Raw genomic sequence first — 21,687 nt, forward strand, 5'->3', positions numbered from 1 at the left:
CGGGTCTTTCCCCACCCTCCCCAACCCTACCCCCCCACCCACCCCTACCCATACCCCCCACCCACCCCAACCCCAATCCCCCCACCCCATCCCATACCCCCCCACGCCCAACCCAACCCCCACCCAACCCATCCCCCCAACCCCAACCCCAGCCACCACCCCCTACCCACCCCACAACCCCCCTCCTCATCCCCCACCCCCTACCCCCCCATCCCTTCCCCACCCATTCCCCCCCTTCCCTACCCATACCCCCCCAACCCTACCCATCCCCCCCGCCACTTCCCAGAACCCTCCCAACCCTCCCCCATCCTCTCCCCCCCTATCCCTATCCCCCCTCCTCTCCCCCCTCCCCTCCCATACCTCCCCCCCCCCCCCATACCTCCCCCCTTCCTTCCCCCCCACCCCCATTCCTCCGCCCCTCTCCCATTCCTTCCCCCCCACTCCCAATCCTTCCCCCTCCCATTCCTACCCCCCCACGTCCCATCCATCCCCCCCCACACCCATTCCTTCCCCCCCCCTCCCATACCTTTCCCCCCCCTCCCATCCTTCCCCCCCCCTCCCAATACCATCCCCCCCACCTCCTCCCCTTCACCCCCCCTCCTCCTCCCCATCCACCACCCCTCCTCACTCCTTATCACACCCTCCCCTTCTCCCCCCCTCCACCCTTTCCCCCCCCACCACCCCTTTCCCCCCCTCCTCCCCTTTCCCCCCTCCCTCCCCTACCCCCCCCTCCACCCCTACCCCCCTCCTCCCCAACCCCCCTCTCCTCCCCATTCCCCCCTCCCCTTCCCCCCCACCTCCCCTAGCCCCCCTCCTCCCCTTCCCCCCCCTCACTCCCTTCCCCCCCCTCCTCCCCTTCCCCCCCCTCCTCCCCTTCCCCCCCTCCTCCTCCCCTTCCCCCCCCTCCTCCCTACCCACCCCCCCCTCCACCTCCCCTTCCCCCCCTCCTCCACCCCTTCCCCCCCTCCTCCTCCCCTTCCCCCCTCCCTCCTCCCCTTCCCCCCCCTCCCCCTCCCTACCCCCCTCCTCCTCCCCTATCCCCCCCTCCTCCTCCCCTACCCCCCCACCTCCTCCCTCCCTCTTCCTCCCCCTCCTCCCCTCCTCCTCTCCTCCCCTCCTCCCCCCTCCCTCCTCCTCCTCCCCTCCCCCTTTCCCCCCTCCTCCTCCCTCCACCCCCTTTCCCCCCTCCTCCTCCCCCTCCCCCCTCCCCATCCCCCCTCCTCTCCCCCCCATCCCCCCTCCTCTCCCCCCTTCCCCCCTCCTCCTCCCCCTTCCCCCCCTCCTCATCCCCTTTCCCCCCCTCCTCCCCTTCCCTCCCCCCCCTCCTCCCCCCTTCCCCCCCTCCTCCTCCCCCCTTCCCCCCCTCCTCCTCCCCTTCCCCCCTCCCCTCCTCCCCTCCTCCTCCCCTTCCCCCTCCCCCTCCTCCCCTCCTCCTCTCCTCCCCTCCCCTCCCTCCCCCCTCCTCCTCCCCTCCCTCCCCCCCCTCCTCCCCTCCTCCTCCCCTCCCCCTTTCCCCCCCACCTCCTCCCCCCCTTCCCCCCCTCCTCTTCCCCCTTCCCCCCCTCCATCCTCCCCCCTTTCCCCCCCCTCCTCTTCCCCTTTCCCCCCCTCCTCTTCCCCTTTCCCCCCTCGACTTCCCCTTTCCCCCCCTCCTCTTCCCCTTCCCCCCCCTCCCTCTTCCCCCCCTCCTCTTCCCCCCCTCCTCTTCCCCCTTCCCCCTCCTCTTCCCCCCTCCTCTTCCCCTTCTCCCCCTCCTCTTCCCCCTCCTCTTCCCCTTCCCCCCTCCTCTTCCCCCCTCCTCTTCCCCTTCCCCCCCTCTCTTCCCCCCCCTCTTCCTCCCCCCCTCCTCTTCCCCTTCCCTCCCCGCCCCCCTCTCCTCCCCCCCTCCCCCGCCCCCCTCTCCCCCCCTCCCCTTCCCCGCCCCCCCTCTCCCCCCTCCCCTTCCCCGCCCCCTCCCTCCCCCTCTCCCCCCTCCCCTTCCCCGCCCCCTCCCTCCCCTCTCCTCCCCCCTCCCCCTTTCCCCCCCTTTCCCCTTTCCCCTTCCCCCCCTCCCCCTTTCCCCTTCCCCCCCTCCCCCTTTCCCCCCCCTCCCCCTTTCCCCTTCCCCCCCCCTCCCCCTTTCCCCTTCCCCCCCCCTCCCCCTTTCCCCCTCCCCCCCCCTCCCCCTTTCCCCCCTTCCCCCCCCTCCCCCTTTCCCCCCTTCCCCCCCCTCCCCCTTTCCCCCCTTCCCCCCCCTCCCCCTTTCCCCCCTTCCCCCCCCTCCGACAAGTTGCTAATCTCAGGAGGCCTTTGTGAAGAGGCACCAAGAGAATCCCGAAGCATCGCCACTTGGGCAGAGGATGAAAAGAAACAAATATAAATTGGGGGTAATTTTGACCGAACCCATCCATCGGTTTCCCAACGGGCTTGGATGCAATGCTGGTTTTACAACCCGCAGGATTTTACTCGCTAACGAATTCAATGGAAAGTAATATTGATTGGGGAATAAAACTAGCGTTCCACCCAATCCCGTGGGTTAAAATTACCCTCAAAATGTCTGTTCTCACACACTTATCAGTGGCTGGTTTCAAATTACCATTTGCAGATGCTGGGAGTGGTTTTCCTATCCGCTCAGCCTTAGTTACTGATGGGTTTGAGCCGCACTCAAATCAGTGCTGGTGGATTTCGGTCTGGGTCTATTAGCGGGGTTTCGACCCAGTCGAGGGTTTTATTCTGGTGCGGATTTGTGGATTAGAAGCTGGACTGAAATAATGGCATTCGAGCTGCTGGACATAGTTTTAAAACATTCTTTGCACTTTTTAATTTACACTGTAGCTAAAGGAGGTTTTTAATCACCATTCTCACATTTTTTTTCCCATTTGGGTCTTCACTTACAGCAAGTCTGGATAAATCCGCAGCAATTGAGTGCAACTTGAAGGCAAGGGCTGAATTTGTCAGTCACTTTAAGTGACTACTAATTCGTCAACAAACCAACCATCTCCCAGTTTATTCATTTGTGAATACAAGACTTTTGTAATTTTGTTTGAACTGGACATAAGTTAGTACCGTGCTCAAAACAGACATTCCCACAGAAAAAGGGTGGAAAGTAACTAGGAAAATAGGGATCCTTATTGCCACAATTCCCCGTAAGTGTTCCACAATACAGAAAAACTGGAGAACAAAAGTGCGAGAGACGCAGCCTCCCCTCAGCTCAGGCACAGCATCCTAACCTTTGTCGACATATACGACATTGTGAGGATTATTGCCCGCAAGAAATCCGTATTCCAGTAGGAGCCGCTGGTTGTCGTGTGGGCCGTAGCAGATGAAAACCTGCTCGTATCTCCTGCATTTTGTTACTGTTCTGATTTCATAATGTTTGCTTTTCTGGTTGAAGGCAGCGGTTACCTGGAAGCATAGAAGTACCAGTTAAACTTGAACTACATCGGCTCCTGGTGCGTTCAAGTTAAAATTGTCATCCTTGTGTTTAACTCCCTCCATGGCCTCGCCCCCCTCCCTATCTCTGTAACCTCCTCCAGCCCGACAACCAATGTTCCCTTTAATTTTTTTTGGGGTGCGTGGCTTTTTCAAAATGCTGCGCATGCGCGTTTTTTTCTGTTTAAAAGCTAGCGAGCCGGCTGCGCAGGAGCTGCGTGCCTGCGTGGCTTAAAGGGAACATTGCCTACAACCCACCAGAACTCTCCGTTCTTACAGCTCTGACCTCTTGTTCAGCCGTCACCACTTCCTTCACTCCACTATTGGCATCCGTGCCTTCAGCCTTCTGAGCCCCACACTCTGAAATTCCCCCTAAACCCACCAGTCTGTCCGCTTACCTCTGCTCCTATAAGACCCTCCGTTAAACCCATCTCTTTGACCATGCTTTTAGTCACCCCTCCTAAAACCTATTTCTGTGGACAGCATCCACTTTTATCTGATTATGCTTCTGTGAAGCATCTTGGGATGTTTTTCTACCTGAAAAAATAAAGTCTCGCATTTCTATCGACCTCAGGACGTTCCAAAGTGCTTTACAGCCAATGAAGTATTTTTGAAGTGGAGTCACTGTTGTAATGTAGGAAACCCGGCAGCCAATTTGCGCACAGCAAGCTTCCACAAACAGCACTGTGATAATGACCAGATAATCTGTTTTAGTGATGTTGATTGAGGGATAGATATTGGCCAGGACACCGGGGAGAACTCTCCTGCTCTTCTTTGAAATAGTGGCCATGGGATCTTTCACGTCCACCTGAGAAAACAGACGGGGCCTCGGTTTAACGTCTCATCCGAAAGACGGCACCTCCAACAGTTCAGCACTCCCTCAGCACCGCGCTGGAGTGTCAGACTAGAAAAGCACTATAAAAATGCATATTGTGTTAAACCTTTGCGGTCTCCAGTGTGTGTGTGTGTTTGTTGGGTGGGGGTGGGGGGGTTTCTCACCCTTTCCTCGCATTCATGTCCCCTGGTGAAAAGCAGAACTGCAAGCTGAGGGAGTGCACAGTGCCGGCTCCCAGGCAGCTGCCAACCTCGCTCTGAAAACAGTTGCTAGGAGAGGATTGATCAACAGCTCAGGTTGGCTCATTGTTGGGTTTTTCCTTCCTGTGGGGAATGATACTGACACTTGACTCCTGAAAATTTTGGCAGAAGAAGCTGCAAAACATTTGGCGAGGCTGCCAACTGAAGGAACGGGTGAATGGAAGAGCAGCAAGAGGAGAAAGAAAGGACACAACAGGACATGATGAAGTAGAACATCAGAAAATGTACCCAAATCGTAAATGCACACAGGTATAGGATGGTGATGGGCAACAATACGTCATTTGTGTGGGTCATTCACAACAGTGAATTATAACTCAGCATTACATCATACACTAAAATGCAAACTATGATTCTAGGATGGGATAGTGATGGGAGGGGCGTGGTGGGGTAGGGAAAAAAGAGGGAAGATCCCATTTGTTTTTAAAGATAATTTAAATTAGCTTAATTTCAGAGCAATCACCGCTTATGGTATTAACCATTAATGTATAATATGTCAGGGATTTTTGTACAGCCGCAAGCTACCGTACATTAGGGGTATGGTAGCACAGTGGTTATGTTACTGACCTAATAATCTAGAGGCATGGACTAATGATCCAGAGTTCAATGAGTTCAAATCCTACCACGGTAGCTGGGGAATTTGAATTCAGTTAATTAAATAAATCTGGAATAAAAAGCTAGTATCAGCAATGGTGACCATGAAACTACCGGATTGGCGTAAAAACCCAACTGGTTCACTAATGTCCTTTAGGGAAGGAAATCTGCCGTCCTTACCCGGTCTGGCCTATATGTGACTCCAGACCCACAGCAATGTTGTTGACTCTTATCAAAACCGCTACGAAAAACTATAAAAAGAATAAAACCGGATGGACCACCTGGCATCGACCGAACAGCACTGTGGGAGTACCTTCACCACGCGGACTGCAGCGATTCAAGAAGGTGGCTCACCACCACCTCCTCAAGGGCAATTAGGGATGGGTAATAAATGCCGGCCTTGCCAGCGACGCCCACATCCCGTATAAACGTGACGCCGAATAAATTTTTTAAAAAGCACCTCCTGCTTGACGATGTATTTTAATTTAAGCACAGCTGCTTTCTGTTTATGTGAACCATCTTCTTACCTGAGCAGCCGGGCTGTGATTCAGCAGGTCTAAGTATGGTGCCAAGGCATAGACATCAGGCTCTCTGGAAAAGAATTCACTCTGCTTATGCTCCATATAAACTGTCCTGGTATTGATACTGCACCAAGCCCAGCGCAAGGCATCGTACGTAAAAACGTTCTCTGTACGCTCGGAAAATAAGGGCTGCAACGAACGGAAGAAGCATTTCGAAGTAAGGTACAGTTCTTGAACCACACTCTTTTGCTCCTGAATCTTCTTAATCAGAGGGCCGGGAAACAGATCTATTACTTCCTCTGCTAAATAAACTGGGCATGTGTATGCCTTTGGTAAGACATCAATATAGGGCTTCCATGGAGACCGGCTCCCAAAATGTCTCTCAGCAATGAGAAAAGTACACAAGGCTTGCAGGGGAGACAAACATGGCTTCCACCTGGAAACAATAAATCAAAATTTTAAACAATGCAAAATGTAAAACAACAACAACTTGCATTTATATAGTGCCTTTAACATAGTAAAACGTCCCAAGGCACTTCACAGGAACGTTATGAAAACAAAATTTGACACCAAGCCACATAAGGAGATATTAGGGCAGATGCTTGATCAAAGAGGTAGGTTTTAAGGTGTGTTTAAAAGGAGAGAGAGGTAGAGAGGCGCAGAGGTTTAGGGAGGGAATTCCAGAGCTTAGGGCCTTGGTTGCTGAAGACACGGCCCTAAAAAGAAAAGAAAGACTTGTAGTTAGATTTTTGGAGTCTAGGGGAATCGAGGGATGTGGGGATCGGGCGGGAAAGTGGAGTTGAGGTCGAAGATCAGCCATGATCTTATTGAATGGCAGAGCAGGCTCGAGGGGCCATATGGCCTACTCCTGCTCCTAATTCTTATGTTCTTATGTTCTTATTTATATAGCACCTTTCACACGTCAGGACGTCCCAAAGCGATTTACAGCCAATTAAGTATTTCTGAAGTGTTGTTATTGTTATAATGTAGGAAACGCGGCAGCCAATTTTGCGCACAGCAAGGTCCCACAAAGAGCAATGTTATAATGACCAGTTAATCTGTTTTTTTAATGATGTTGGTTGAGAGATAAATATTGGCCAGGACTCCGGGGATAACTCCCCTGCTCTTCTTTGAAATAGTCATAGAGTCAAACAGCACAGAAAGAGGCCCTTCGGCCCATCGCGTCCACGCCGGCCATCAAGCCCTGTGTAATCTAATCTCATTTTCCAGCACTTGGTCCGTAGCCTTGTACGCTATGGCATTTCAAGTGCTCATCCAAATGCTTCTTGAATGTTGTGAGGGTTCCTGCCTCTACCACCCTTTCAGGCAGTGAGTTCCAGATTCCAACCACCCTCTGGGTGAAAAAGTTTTTCCTCAAATCCCCTCTAAACCTCCTGCCCCTTACCTTGAATCTATGCCCCCTTGTTATTGACCCCTCTACTAAGGGGAAAAGTTCCTTTCTATCGACCCTATCTATGCCCCTCATAATTTTGTACACCTCAATCAGGTTCCCCCTCAGCCTTCTCTGCTCCAAGGAAAACAACCCCAGCCTGTCCAGTCTTCCTTCATAGCTGAAGCGCTCCAGCCCAGGTAACATCCTGGTAAATCTCCTCTGCACCCTCTCCAAAGCAATCACATCCTTCCTATAGTGTGGCGACCAGAACTGCACACAGTACTCCAGCTGTGGCCTTACCAGCGTTTTGTACAGCTCCATCATAACCTCCCTGCTCTTATATTCTATGCCTCGGCTAATGAAGGCAAGTATCCCATATGCCTTTTTAACCACCTTATCCACCTGTTCTGCTGCCTTCAGGGATCTATGTACATGCACACCAAGGTCCCTCTGATCCTGTGTCTTTCCTAGGGTCTTACCATTCATTGTGTATTCCCTTGCCTTGTTAGTCTGTCCAAAATGCATCACCTCACACTTTTCAGGGTTAAATTCCATTTGCCACTGTTCCGCCCATCTGACCGACCCATCTATATCGTCCTGTAGCCTGAGGCTTCCCTCCTCGCTATTTACCACCCCACCAATTTTCGTGTCATCTGCGAACTTACTGATCATACCTTTTACATTCACATCCAAATCATTAATGTAGACCACAAACAGCAAGGGACCCAGCACTGATCCCTGCGGTACCCCACTGGACACAGGCTTCCAGTCACAAAAACAACCTTCGACCATCACCCTCTGCCTTCTGCCACTAAGCCAGTTTTGGATCCAATGTGCCAAGGCACCCTGGATCCCATGGACTCTTACCTTTCTGACCAATCTCCTATGCGGGACTTTATCAAAAGCCTTACTGAAATCCATGTAAACCACATCCACTGCACTACCCTCATCCACACACCTAGTCACCCCCTCGAAAAATTCAATCAAATTGGTCAGACATGATCTTCCCTTGACAAAGCCATGCTGGCTATCCCTAATTAATCCTTGCCTCTCCAAGTGGAGACTAATTCTGTCCCTCAGAATTTTTTCCAATAATTTCCCTACCACTGATGTTAGGCCTGTAATTCCCTGGTTTATCCCTACTACCCTTCTTGAATAATGGTACTACGTTGGCTGTTCTCCAGTCTTCTGGCACATCCCCTGTGGCCAGAGAGGTTCTGAAAATTTGTGTCAGAGTCCCTGCAATCTCCTCCTTTGCCTCACGTAGTAGCCTGGGATACATCTCGTCCGGGCCTGGGGATTTATCCACTTTTAAGCCTGCTAAAACCGCTAGTACCTCCTCCATCTCGATGCTAATATGTTCAAGTATATCACAGTCCCCCTGCCCGATTTCTATGTCCACATCGTTCTTCTCCATAGTGAACACAGATGCAAAAAATTCATTTAAAACCCCACCTACATCTTCTGGCTCTACACACAGCTTGCCACTTTGGTCCCTAATGGGCCCTACTCTTTCCCTAGTTATCCTCTTGCCCTTAATATACTTATAAAACACCTTAGGATTTTCCTTTATTTTGCACGCCAGTGTTATTTCATGGCCCCTCCTCGATCTCCTAATTTCTTTTTTAAGTTTCCCCCTGCACTTTTTATACTCCTCTAGGGCTTCCTCTGTCTTTAGTCCTTTGTATCTGCCAAAAGCCCCCCTTTTTTCCCTAATCCATTCTCGTATATCCCTTGACATCCAAGGTTCCCTGGGCTTGTTGGTCCCACCCCTGACCTTTACGGGAACATGTTGCCATTGTACTCTCTCAATTTCATTTCTGAAAGACACCCATTGCTCTGATGTGGATTTTCCTTCAAGTAGCTGATCCCAGTCCACCCTGGGATCCTTTACGTCCACCCGAAAGAACAGATGGAGCCTCGGTTTAATGTCTCATCTGAAAGACGGCACCTCCAACAGTGTAGCACTCCCTCAGTATAACCAAAAGCTCCCTGCTTCCTGAAGCTTAAACGATCCTGTGGCCCACTTACTACAGAAAATAGTTAGAAGTAGCCAGCACAGATTTCAAAAGAGATGATCATGCTTGATGAAACTCTTAGAATTCTTTGAGGAGGTAACACATAGTAAATGGGGAAATTGCAATGGATGTAGCATACATAAACTTTTCAAAAGCTTTTGATAAGGTACCATATGGGAGACTACCAGAGAAGATTACAGGGTATGGAATTAGGGGGAGGATAGCAAACTGGATAAAAAATTGGTTAAATGGGAGAAAACGAGAATGCAGGAGTTACGGGCAGTTTTTCTAGAAAGTGGGTTCAGTGCGTAGATCAATGTTTGGATCGAGGCCTTGAGGGAGTGGTGTTGAAATTTGCAGATTTTACCAAAATTGGAGCGTTAGTTAATTTTTTAGAAAAGCAAAAAACGCTACTTTGGGATATTGATAAGATGGGGGAAATGAGCTAAAAAGTGACAGATGGAATTCAATGTCAGCAAGTATAAGGTGATGCATTTTGGCAAGTAAAGCAGCAGTAATTATACTCTGAATATAAATCGGCTGAGTGTTGTAGAAGAGCAGAGGCATTTGTGGGTACAGGCTCACAGGACATTAAAGGCAGCACCTCAGGTTGATGAGAGACTGTAACAACAACAAATGGAATTACAGGTATTTTTCACAAGATGTATAGAATATAAAAGCCAAGAGGGTAATGATGAGCTTGTATAAAACGGTAATAAGACCTCAGTAGATTATTGTAGTGTGCAGTATTGGGCTCCACACCATAGAAAGGATATTGAGGCTTTTAGAGAGGGTACAATGTAGAATCACTAGAATGCTGCCTGGTCTACAAAGATTAGAAAAATTAGGTCTTGGTTAGAACAATGCAGATTGTTATAAATCTCAACATCAAGAAACTACTTATGAAATAACGCTGGACGGCCAGCTGGTGGCGCCGTCCAAGGAGTATAAATACTCAGGCGTTGGCCCCAGCTTGCCAGGGACATTTTGTAAGACAAGGAGCTAAGTGGAATACAACTAGACTTCCATGTTCTGAAACAAGTTGATTAAAGCCTTGTTTTATGCACAAACCAAGTGCGTAGTGAGTTTTATTATGTCACAGATTATGTGGCGTTATGGTAGAAGCAATGTTCCCTTTACGTTGCGCAGCTGAGCAGCGCTCTGGAGCTCCCACGCAGCCGGCTCACCGGCTTTTAAATGGAAAAAAACAGCGCACGCGCTGAAATTTGAATAGCCCAGGCAGCCCATTAAAGGGGCTGCGCAGCCCACCCCCCCCCCCCAAAAAAATAGAGGGAGCATTGGATAGAAGTGTTTAAAATTATGAGAGGATGGGACAGGGTATATAGAAGCAGTCTGTTCCCAGTAGCTGAAGCAACAAGAATGAGGGGCCGTGGATACAAGGTTAAACTTCAGAGATTTAGAACAGAAGGCAGGAGAAACTCATTTTTTTTTTTTAAACACAGAGTTGAGGCTGTGGAATTCTCTTCCAGGGTTAGTGGTTTGAGGAAGAAACTATGTTAACATTCAAGTTTAGATTAGATAGGTGAATGAAAGAGTTGAAGGGACATGGGAACAGGGTGTGTAAGTATGATTTGAAATATTTGCTCAGGTGGAGGGTAAACACCGACATGGACTAGTTGGGCCGAATGGCCTGGTTTTGTGTTGCAAGTTTTATGTAGTTGCTGGATCAATTTTTTCAAATCTACAGTAATGTCTATCACGATTGGTATTGCCTTGCCTTGACATTAGAAGCCTCTACCAATAACATTATTTAGTGTGATGCAGGCTGTGCAACACAGTAAATTAACACAAGTTCAACCTTCAATTTGCTGACAAAATAAGGGCGAGGCTAACGGCACCCCTGTTATCTATGCGCAAATGCGACAGCAACTTCAGCCCATTAAACGCGGAAATCCAAAAGTTGCTGGCCTCGCGAAAACAACATCTCGCTGTCTGCTCCATCATTGAAATGCATTGAATGGCATGAAGTTGCTGTATTTGCGCGTAGATACAAACTAAACTCTCTGCAGAAAGTCAAGTCTTGTCCATTTCAGTCTAAGTAGCCTTTTAACGATGTGATTAGTGTTAATTACTGTCAGTCAACCTCTCTGGCACTGAAAATTAACCATTACAACTATGGAGTCTCATTCCTTCAGGTTTTAATTGTTGTTGAAGATTTTAAAAATGTACAATTTAAATTGTAATTTTTTTTTTTACTTTTCCTTTCCGTCTCTTCTCTCTTTTAATCCAATCTTTCTTTCCCTCTCTTTATTTCTCTTTCTGTACCTGATTTGACATTAGATTCACCCACTCTAATTTACAATTTCTTCTCAGTCTTAGCGTTGTTAATTTCACAATCTTGCAATCTGATTGGTTAAGGAGATACCCAGTTGCTTGTCCTGTTCAGCCAGGTCCCAGATGCCCGGTTTCCCTTGCTGCAACATTATCAACTCACACTTTCAGTAACTTGCCACCCCAAAAATTAAAAAACCCAAACTTGCAAGGGCAAGTCTAACTAATGGCAGATGCTGTTAGACTCACTCCTACAGCAGATTATGGCCCGTTAGGTAATTTATAGAATCATAATTTTGCAGCACCGAAGGTGGCCATTTGGCCCATCACGCCTGTGCCAGCTCTCTGGAAGAGCTATTCCTTTTGTTCCATTCCCCTGCCTTGTGCTGGAAAAGTTGAGGATTTCATTGAAACTCTTTAGCTCATTAAGCCGACACATTCTGGAAAAATAAAATGATCTGGGAACATCAGTGGAGAACAGCGGATTTAACTTCACTGGACAAAGATAAACCTTTCACTTTACAACCACGATTTATTTTTTAAACTATAAAATTGAACTACAGCAAGTCTTTTACCCAACGGTGCCAAAAATAAATCAAATGTCTGGCATGGGGATGCAAAGGGAAAGAAAACTCAAGGGCACCTACCCGCAAGTAAGTAAGTAAGTAAATTATTGCATCACTTTCGCTGGGTTCCATCACCCAAATATAAAAGAGTTGTGTTCACCTACAGAATGCACACTCTAGGTCATGTGCTGAAACATGTGGTTCTACAGCTCAGACATGCTGTTGGCTCCAACTTTCTGATTTATTTTGTCACTAGGGTTAACCATCCTTCATTGGGGAATTGTACTCAACTCTCTGATACCAATTAAAACCCTGCAACTGTTTTGTCTGCTATAACACAGGTTCACTCACAGAGTAACCCCATAGAGCCAGAGCAGGCAAAATACACTTCTCTTTCGCTCCCCCATCCCATTAGGGTCCTAGGAAAACATACACAATTTTATACTATTTAATTTAGGAAACCCCATGAAAGCGCCTCAGTGCCCAACACAGGACCCCCAAATTCTAAGCTTCCCCTTTCCCAGTCCTCCAAACCCTCTTCCAAGTTTTAATATTTGTTGGAATTCTCATTACTTCCATTGGGATGTAGGAAAAAGATGAGTCAGTAAAAATAATATTCTTATTTGCATACTCGAGCCGTGCACTGGTCTCGAGGCACACAAGGATTGAAGTGGAGACATGACCTGTACTCTTCGAACTGCCACGCCCCTCCTCCCCCCGACGCCCCACTCCACTCCACCACAGTTTTTGTAAGGGAACCTATTCATTAATAAAATATTTGAATTACCTCTGTGTTCATCTGGTGGATTATGCTTAGCCTTTTTATTTTATTCGTTTATGGGATGTGGGCATCATTGGCAAGGCCAGCATTTATTGCCCATCCCTAATTGCCCTTGAGAAGGTGGTGGTGAGCTGCCTTTCTTGAACCGCTGCAGTCCCTGTGGTGAAGGTACTCCCACAGTGCTGTTAGGTAGGGAGTTCCAGGATTTTGACCCAGTGACCTAGCCTCCATCAAGAGAAATCATTTGCTTTTTAAAGTAAGACTTTTCCACTGGATTTGTGTAACAGAATCCAGCATCACTGGGCACAACTTACCTCTCAACGTATTCACCCAAATAACTCCTTAGGACTGTACTGGTGGTGAGCAGACACTTCTCAGGTAATGCAATAACAAGATCTCCTGGCTAAATGAGAAACAAGAATAACGTGTGTTTAGGTTATTTATACTTGCTATGATGCTTCTTTCATAAGTTGGATTAAGCCTAGGGCAAAACCAAACAGCAAAGAGCTTCTGGACTGTAATTTAAAACTATAAATCTGCTACCGTTTCTTTCCCCAAACCTGAAAATATATATTACAAAAATCTCATACAAAAGTCTCGCCTACACAAAGCAGCATCTCCCAGGAAAGAATGAGCCAGGTGACCTTTACAGAACTCCCACTGTACCATTCTTCAGCCACTCCAGGGCAACAGTACAGCCCAATGGCACAGTCAATTCACTCGCATTCACTGGTGATATTGAGTGGTATCGGGGAGCTGTTCAAAGAAAAGAGCAGACTGAACAGCAGGTCACCTCACGGTGGCCAACTATAGCATTTAAAGAACAAAGGTGGAAGAGAAGGAGGAAAATAACCTGCTGAAAAAGAATGAATGGAATTAACTATTTGAATCACTGACCTGGAGAGCTTTTGTGGTCATCAGTCCTCTGCCAATATCTGAAGAAGGAAAAAGGACACAGTTATTCTTAGATTACCTGCAATTGTCACAGAATGGTTTATTAGAAAAATAATATATTACTGTTTAATTTCCTCGTATACAGACAGATTTACATTTACATAGCCCCTTTAAAAGTAGAAAGAAACACCATAATGAATATACAGGTAATCCTGTGTGCAATCGGTTTGCAACCTAGGGTCCTGAGATTAGCAGGGTCTGAAAAATCATCAGATTTCTGTACTTGTTGACTTGGTACTAAGTTAGTTCTCCTGCTGGATACTAATAAAAAAAACATTTCCAGCAACAACAGCACTATTTTCCTTTGGGCAATTTATGCTGCCTTTCAGCAGTTGGGGCTCCTCAGGAGTGCGTCAATATTTAACCGGAGTCCAAGACCAAAAAAGTTTGAAAATTACTGCTACAGACTTTGTGGGCAAGATATCTGCAGACAGTGTGTAACCTCATCAGTGAAATATTAATAAAGTTACAGAGCATAAAGGAAAGGAAAGAAAAAAAAGTTTCATCTATGTAGCGCTTTATCATATCCCCAATGATATCTCAAAGAGACTCAAATCTAATGAATTTTTGGAGTGAGGCTTGAATCCACAACCTTGAGAGTGGTACCACTGAGCCATGCGGACATTTAACTGTGGCACTCATCAACCCCTGTGCTGGAATTCTCACTAGCGTTGGTGTCTGTCAATGAGCCTCTACCAATCTGTGATTCTGTAAAGAGTGTACATTTTGAAAGGATATTTTTTTTAAACATACGAACATATGTGTCAGGTAATGATGGGGAGGGACAGCTGTCACCAATTGTCCTGCGAATGCCACAAGTTCTACAGGTACAGAGGCGATAACAAAACAGGCACTGCACCGTGCGAGTTTAATTTTTACTGTTTATTTCACCCAGTCGCAAGAAACAGGTCACTAACTTATTACTATGCTGCCAAGGCAGCAATCAATTGTCCTTTGCTGTCATTCTACAGCCAAACCAGACTGCAGATGAATAATGGAATCAGATTGAATTCCAAACACATAAATCCAATATTTACGATAGACAAGACTAATTTGTTATTGTCCATATATTTTATAGGCCGCTGCGCATCTAAGTAGCAGATTACCCTGTTACACTGCAAAAATACCATATTGCTTGCAGGCAGTGCTATCACAATATGTGGCTGTTGTCTCCCTCCCTCTGATGTATTCCATACCCCTTTAACTATAACAGGAAGGTGGGTTGGGGGGAAACAAAAAAAGAGCAGAGGAAATCATGTACCTGGAAAGCTTGCTGGCACCAAGTAGAAGTCACTGAAGCCCGTCTTTTTCAGCCATTTCCTCAGCTGCACATACTCCGACTCATGACTAATGTTGGCTGTGCAAAGTTGAACAGGTCTAATTACATTTTTATATGTTATTACGTTTATTAATCTGCATCAAACTTTCTGATCCAGCTGAAGTTAAATTAATATTGAACACAAATGTGCATTTCCTTCCAAGTAGCAAAAGGTATTTCTCCATCTCCCTTCCTCAAGAGGATTTGAGTACAGGAGTCAAGAAGTCTTACTCCAATTATATAGGGCCTTGGTGAGACCACACCTGGAATACTGTGTACAAATTTGGTCGCCTTACCTAAGGAAGGATATACTTGCCATAGAGGGAGGGCAACGAAGGTTCACGAGATTGATTCCTGGGATGGCGGGACTGTCGTATAAGAGATTGAGTAAACTAGGCCTGTATTGTCTTGAATTCAGAAGAATGAGAGGTGATCTCATTGAAGCATACAAAATTATTACAGGGCTTGATAGCATAAATGCTGGGAGGATGTTTCCCTTGGCTGGGGAGTCTAGAACCAGAGGCCACAGCCTCAAGATAAAGGGTAGGCCATTCAGGACTGAGATGAGAAGAAATTTCTTCACACAGAGGGTGGTGAATCTTTGGAATTCTCTACCCCAGAGGGCTGTGGAGGCTCAGTCATTGGGTATATTCAAAACAGAAGTCGATAGATTTCTGACTAGTAAGGGCATCAAGGGATATGGCGATAGGGCCAGTGAATGGAGTTGAGGCAGAAGATCAGCCATGATCTTAGTGAATGGCGGAGCAGGCTCGAAGGGCCGAATGGCCTACTCCTGCTCCTATTTCTTATGTTCTTATGTTGAAGGTAGTAACACACACTGGGATGTGATTCCACAGAGCAGACAAGTGCCCATTCTCCAATCACAAACCTGGACTGTGAGTATCAAAATGGGGGTGCAGCACAGCAGCCAACCTTGCAAGACTTCTAGATACAGACATTTTCTAATAGGGTGGTCTCTAGATAGCAATCAGGATGAAGAACCCTGGTTGAGATCATTTAACTACCTGCATGATTAGGACAGTCTGGAATTGAACTTCAATAGAACCATCAAGGTCCAGGAGCAGCACTAACAGCAAAATAATCTCAAATTCCCTCCTTGGGTAAAAAGGATTCAGGCCAACCATGTTGTTAACCTATTTGTAGCAGAACCTTCTGCAGCAAGCAGGCACTCCATGACGCATCTCTCTTGGTTGTCATTTTCCAAAATTCCATAGATTCATTTGGAAGGTAGCAAATGTAACCCCACCATTTAAGAAAGAAGGGAGAGGGAAAACAGGGAACTACAGACCAGTTAGCCTGACATTAGTAGTAGGGCAAATGCTAGAATCTATTATTAAGGACGTGGTAACAGGGCACTTAGAAAATAATAATAGGATTGGGCAGAGTCAACACGGATTTATGAAAGGGAAATCGTGTTTGATGAACCTGTTAAGAGTTTTTTGAGGTTGTAACTAGCAGAATAGATAAGGGGGAACCAGTGGATGTGGTGTATTTGGATTTTCAGAAGGCATTCGATAAGGTGCCACACAAGAGGTTATTATACAAAATTAGGGCTCATGGGATTGGGGGTAATATACTAGCATGGATTGAGGATTGGTTAACAGACACAAAACAGAGAGTAGGAATAAACGGGTCATTTTCGGGTTGGCAGGCTGTAGCTAGTGGGGTACCGCAAGGATCAGTGCTTGGGCCTCAGCTATTCACAGTCTATATCAACGATTTGGATGAGGGGACCAAATGTAATATATCCAAGTTTGCTGATGGTACAAAGCTAGGTGGGAATGTAAGTTGTGAGGAGGATGCAAGGAGGCTTCAAGGGGATATAGACAAGCTAAGTGAGTGGGCAAGAACATGGCAAATGGAATATAATGTGGAGAAATGTGAAGTTATCCACTTTGGTAGGAAAAATAGAAAAGCAGAGTATTTTTTAAATGGTGAGAGATTGGGAAATGTTGGTGTTCAGAGGGACCTGTGTGTCCTTGTACATGAATTACTGAAAGGTAACATGCTGGTACAGCAAGAAATTAGGAAAGCAAATGGTATGTTGGCCTTTTTACAAGAGGATTTGAATATAAGAGTAAAGGGCCTAGAAATTCGGTGGGCTGTGCCACCAGTTAGTGCCCAAAGAGGGCACTTAGTGGGTTTAGCACCACTGGCCACGCCTCCCGCTAAATTTAGCGGGGCGCTAATGGCGGCGTTAGCCTGTAGTGCTGCACCGCCACCGATGACGGCATCGGTGTGCGCAGCGCCCCGATATTTGGTAGCGCCCCCCGCTGTAACGCCGGTCGCAATCTGCGACCGGTTCAGGGGGGCCTACCTGCGGCGGTAGAGGCGCAAATTAAAGGAGGTGTGGGGTGGCCATTTTTGTTGTTGGCCGCCTGCCAGCACCTTTCCGCGCTGCCGTCCCCGGCCTCCTGAGCACCCCCCCCCCCCCCCGGGTAGTGCCGGCTGTGTCCCAAAAGCCCGGCACTTCTCCTCGGTGCCGGGCTGTTTTGCCGGCACTCGCGATCTCCGATCGCACTGCAGCAGGCCCCTCCCCTTTAAGAAGGGGAGGAAGGCCTGCAGTACCGCAGCGCGCCGTGCCGCAGCGTGTGGCGCTGCGGCACGTTGTGCTGCGATTTTCAGTTGCAGCGCCCCAAGAGGGATGCGGGGCGCCTCGAGCAGCGCCGCGCTTCCATTTGGGGTGCTCAAACTGAATATCGGGCTGGCGCTCGCAGCTCCTTCCGGGGCGGTACTTCTGGCGCCCAGGCGAGACTGCCACCGAATTTCCAGGCCAAGATGTCTTACTGCAATTATATAGGGCCCTGGTGAGACCACACCTGGAGTATTGTGTACAGTTTTGGTCTCCTTACCTAAGGAAGGATATACTTGCCATAGAGGGAGTGCAACGAAGGTTCACCAGACTGGTTCCTGGGATGGGGGGATTGTCCTACGAGGATAGATTGAGTAGACTAAGCCTATATTCTCTAGAATTTAGAAGAAACTTTCTTATTGAAACATACAAAATTCTTACAGGGCTTGACAGGATAGATGCAGAGAGGATGTTTCCCCTGGCTGGGGAATCTAGAACCAGAGGTCTCAGTCTCAGAATAAGGGGTCAGCCATTTAGGAGTGAGATGAGGAGAAATGTCTTCACTCAGAGGGTGGTGAATCTTTGGAATTCTCTACCCCAGAGGGCTTTGGAGGCTCAGTCGTTGTGTATATTCAAGACAGAGATTGATAGATTTTTGGATATTAAGGGAATCAAGGGATATGGGGATAGTGCAGGAAAGTGGAGTTGAGGTCGATGATCAGCCATGATCTTATTGAATGGCGGAGCAGGCTCGAGAGGCCGAATGGTCTACTGCTCCTATTTCTTATGTTCTCTCCTTCGCACTAAGATTTTTTAATGCACCATTTTTAAAATTTGATCTCTAAATAGATTTCAATAATTGGTGGAAGGATTAGAGGGGAGTTGAGGAGAATGTTTTTCACCCAGAAGGCGGTAGGAATCTGGAACTCACTGCCTGAAAGGGTGGTCGAGACAGAAACCCTCATCACATTTAAAAAGTACTTGGATATGCACCTGAAGTGCCGTAACCTGCAAGGCTACGGACCAAGAGCTGGAAAGTGGGATTGTTTCAGCCGGCGCAGACACGATGGGCCGAATGGCCTCTTTCTGTGCTGTAAATTTCTATGATTCTAAACGGTGATTTCAGTGATTAAAGCACCACAATTTGCTGCAATGCTCCGGAGTTAGGGAGGAGGGGGTGGATGAAATAAAAAAAATCAGGGTCATTATCCAGTGACCCCTTCTGCTGAGAAGGGAGCGGGTGGGTGTAATCGCCCTGAGATTGGCTGGTAAGATTTAATGCAGTATTTTATACTATTGGAACACCAGCATCCTCAAGCGACAAACAGACATCATGGACTCTTGCATTTTTATTTGGTTTTGGGACTTGCCATTAGGTGGCGATGCTGATCCAGCCCGAAAGCTCAGGAAAGGCACTCAACAAACAGAAATGGCTGCAGTGCTGAGGCTGGTGCACAGGCCGCAGAGCTACTCAGCTCTCCACGGCCCCTCTCAGGTGCCAAGGCTGCAGGTGAGCTGAAACCTCGCGCCACCAATCCCGGGGTGGGCCAACTTTGAGTGACAGGTGTCAATCTCGCCCGGGGCTTTACCTCCAGTCTCCGCCGCACGCGTTTCTTTGCACTCCCAGTTCACCAAACCTTTACGCAGCTTCCTTCTTCGAGAGGTCCGACCTTGCCTTTTGGCCATCACTTAAAGTGCAGCAGCAATTTGCACCGATGCAAATGCAAACCTGTCTTCTCCGGGCATTTCATTTCAGCGTGTTAAAGGTGCGCGTTTTTTTTTTAATTTAAAAAAAAAGCAAGAATCTGTGGAATTAAAAAAGAAAATAAAGTTGCAAGCAAGTCTGTAGCAATAATTTAAACCGTGTGTGTGTTTCATAAACCTCATCCTCAGGCTATTGACCTGTCAGCTTTCAAACTCTATTAAACGAAGTATGTATGAAAACAGAAACATTTTTGCAACTTGCTAACCAAATGAGGTTTTGTGGAAGGTGTGATCTGAAGAGATGTTCCCCCCCCCGATTCCAGTCTGCGTTGCTGCGGAGGCTCGTGTTTCTGGTCCAGGGACGGTTTTGCCACTAGAGGGAGCAGCAATTAAAAGGCCACCGTCCTCCCAGTGACCTCAGCAAGGAACTTGCCTTTTTTCAGCGTCTCCAGGAAAATACATGTCTGATTTTGATGGTGAACGGTAAAATGTCCACACCAAATAAACAAATGTCAGCCGTGGGTCGCACACTCGCCTCTGAGTCAGAAGGTTGTGGGTTCAAGTCTCACTCCAGAGACTTCAGCACAAAAATCTAGGCTGACACTCCCAGTGCAGTGCTGAGGGAGTGCTGCACTGTTGGAGGTGCTGTCTTTCAGATGAGATGCTAAACCGAGGCCCCGTCTCCTCCCTCCGGGGGACGTAAAAGATCCCACGGCACTATTTCGAAGAAGAGCAGGGGAGTTATCCCTGGTGACCTGGCCAATAGTTATCCCTCAGTCAACATCACTAAAAGAAACAGATTATCTGGTCATTATCACATTGCTGTTTGTGAGAGCTTGCTGTGTGCAAATTGGCTGCCACGTTTCCTACATTGCAACAGTGACTACACTTCAAAAAGTACTTAATTGGCTGTAGAGTGCTTTGGGGCATTCGGTGGTCATGAAAGGCGCTATATAAATGCAAGTTTTTTTTTAAACCTTTAACAAAAACACGAAGTGCGAGATATGGGGTAGATCCCGTGGCACAATTGCTGAAGAGGAGCTGGGACGTTCTCCCCGGTGTCCTGGGCCAATATTTATCCCTCAGCCAACACCACTAAAAACAGATTATCTGGTCATTATCACGTTGCTGTAAGTGGGACCCTGCTGTGTGCAAAATTGGCTGTCGTGTTTCCTGTATTACAACATTTTAAAGTTACTTGGCTGTAAAGCACTTTGAAATGTCCTGAGGTCATGAAAATCACTATATAAATGCAAGTTGATTCTTTCTAACTGCCCAGTGTGAGCCAGTGTCTTCAGGACACAGGCATATGATTAAGCTTTGTACATGATATTTTTCCAGTATATAAAAGTCATGTTTAGAGTAGGTATTATTACCATATAAACCGCTCACTTTTGGGTTAGGCATTTTAATACATATAACCAGCTCAGGTTTATCGAAATTAGATTCATTAACACATAAACAGCTAAAAAGACAGAAATAGTCAAGTTAAACTACCCATAAGGCAAAGGGATATAGCTAACAAAAGATGCTTCTAAAACCTGTTTTAAAAACTAGGGCGACCATATTTTCTAAACCGAATCCGGGGACATACAGGGTGGGAGCACAGCAAAGTAGCCAGGATGGAAAATCTAGGTTGCGCAGCGTAGCGAGGCAACATTGTTTAGCAGCCTATATTTTAACAGTTGCACATATACACTACAAATGGAAAACAAATGTGTCTATAATTACCACGGATGTGACTTCACACTATTGAAGCGCATTCAGACACCATTTATAAATAATACAGTAACACTGTTCGGTTCATTGACCTGAAGCTGTGATTATGTCTAACCGTTTGATATGCATATATTCCAATCAATATGGTTCTAGTCTATTCGGGAACGAGTTTCGTGATCCGGGGATTCTTCCGGGGACTCTGTACCTCATCGGGGGACATATGGTCACCCTATTTTACAGCAGTCTGTTTCAAGGATGAGAAGCAAGGTCCTGAGGGAGTTCAGATACTGATAAGGGAGGCCTACACACTCCTCACCTAGAACAAGTGAGATAAGAGACAGGCAGCTTTGCTCAAACAATGTGTGTACACATGACGAGACCACTGTAAGAATGGGGCTTTAGGCAGCTCAGGGATGTAGCGGTTCAGGACACGGATCCATTAGGGTATGCCGCTGTACCCGAGGAAAGAACCGGGTAATTACCGTTTCTTGTATGCAGTTGCTCGAACATTGTGTATACTACACCTATGTTAAGACTTGTCACACAATAAATGGAAATGTTGCAACCAAAATGATTCCAATACTCCTACATAGGGGAGGAAATTGGAGGCAGAAAGATGATTTTTTAGGGCAGAAACAATGTGGTGACAGAGTGACGTGAAAAAGAAGATTGTCTTAGTTATATGATATTAAGCCTTTTCATTTACCAAGACAAGTTGCTTTTCACTATCT

At 47.3% G+C, this 21,687-nt stretch overlaps 1 protein-coding gene across 1 annotated transcript in view; it reads right to left on the bottom strand.

Annotated features, from left to right (window-relative positions):
- Positions 1-19,727, bottom strand: part of setd4 (SET domain containing 4) — a 34,570-nt gene extending 14,843 nt beyond the window's left edge. The window contains exons 1-7 of the mRNA XM_086007126.1: positions 19,504-19,727; positions 19,123-19,338; positions 14,884-14,979; positions 13,566-13,603; positions 12,983-13,071; positions 5,625-6,054; positions 3,210-3,384 (exon numbers count right to left, since the gene is read on the bottom strand). Coding sequence (XP_085863252.1) covers positions 3,210-3,384; positions 5,625-6,054; positions 12,983-13,071; positions 13,566-13,603; positions 14,884-14,979; positions 19,123-19,219 — 925 coding nt within the window. The 5' untranslated portion in view covers positions 19,220-19,338; positions 19,504-19,727. The remainder of the gene's footprint in view (positions 1-3,209; positions 3,385-5,624; positions 6,055-12,982; positions 13,072-13,565; positions 13,604-14,883; positions 14,980-19,122; positions 19,339-19,503) is intronic.
- Positions 19,728-21,687: the final 1,960 nt, after the last annotated feature.

This window comes from Somniosus microcephalus, chromosome 14 (genome assembly GCF_052327205.1).
Source record: "Somniosus microcephalus isolate GS21.2 chromosome 14, FLI_Smic_1.0, whole genome shotgun sequence".
In the NCBI taxonomy this organism is placed as follows: Eukaryota; Metazoa; Chordata; class Chondrichthyes; order Squaliformes; family Somniosidae; genus Somniosus; species Somniosus microcephalus.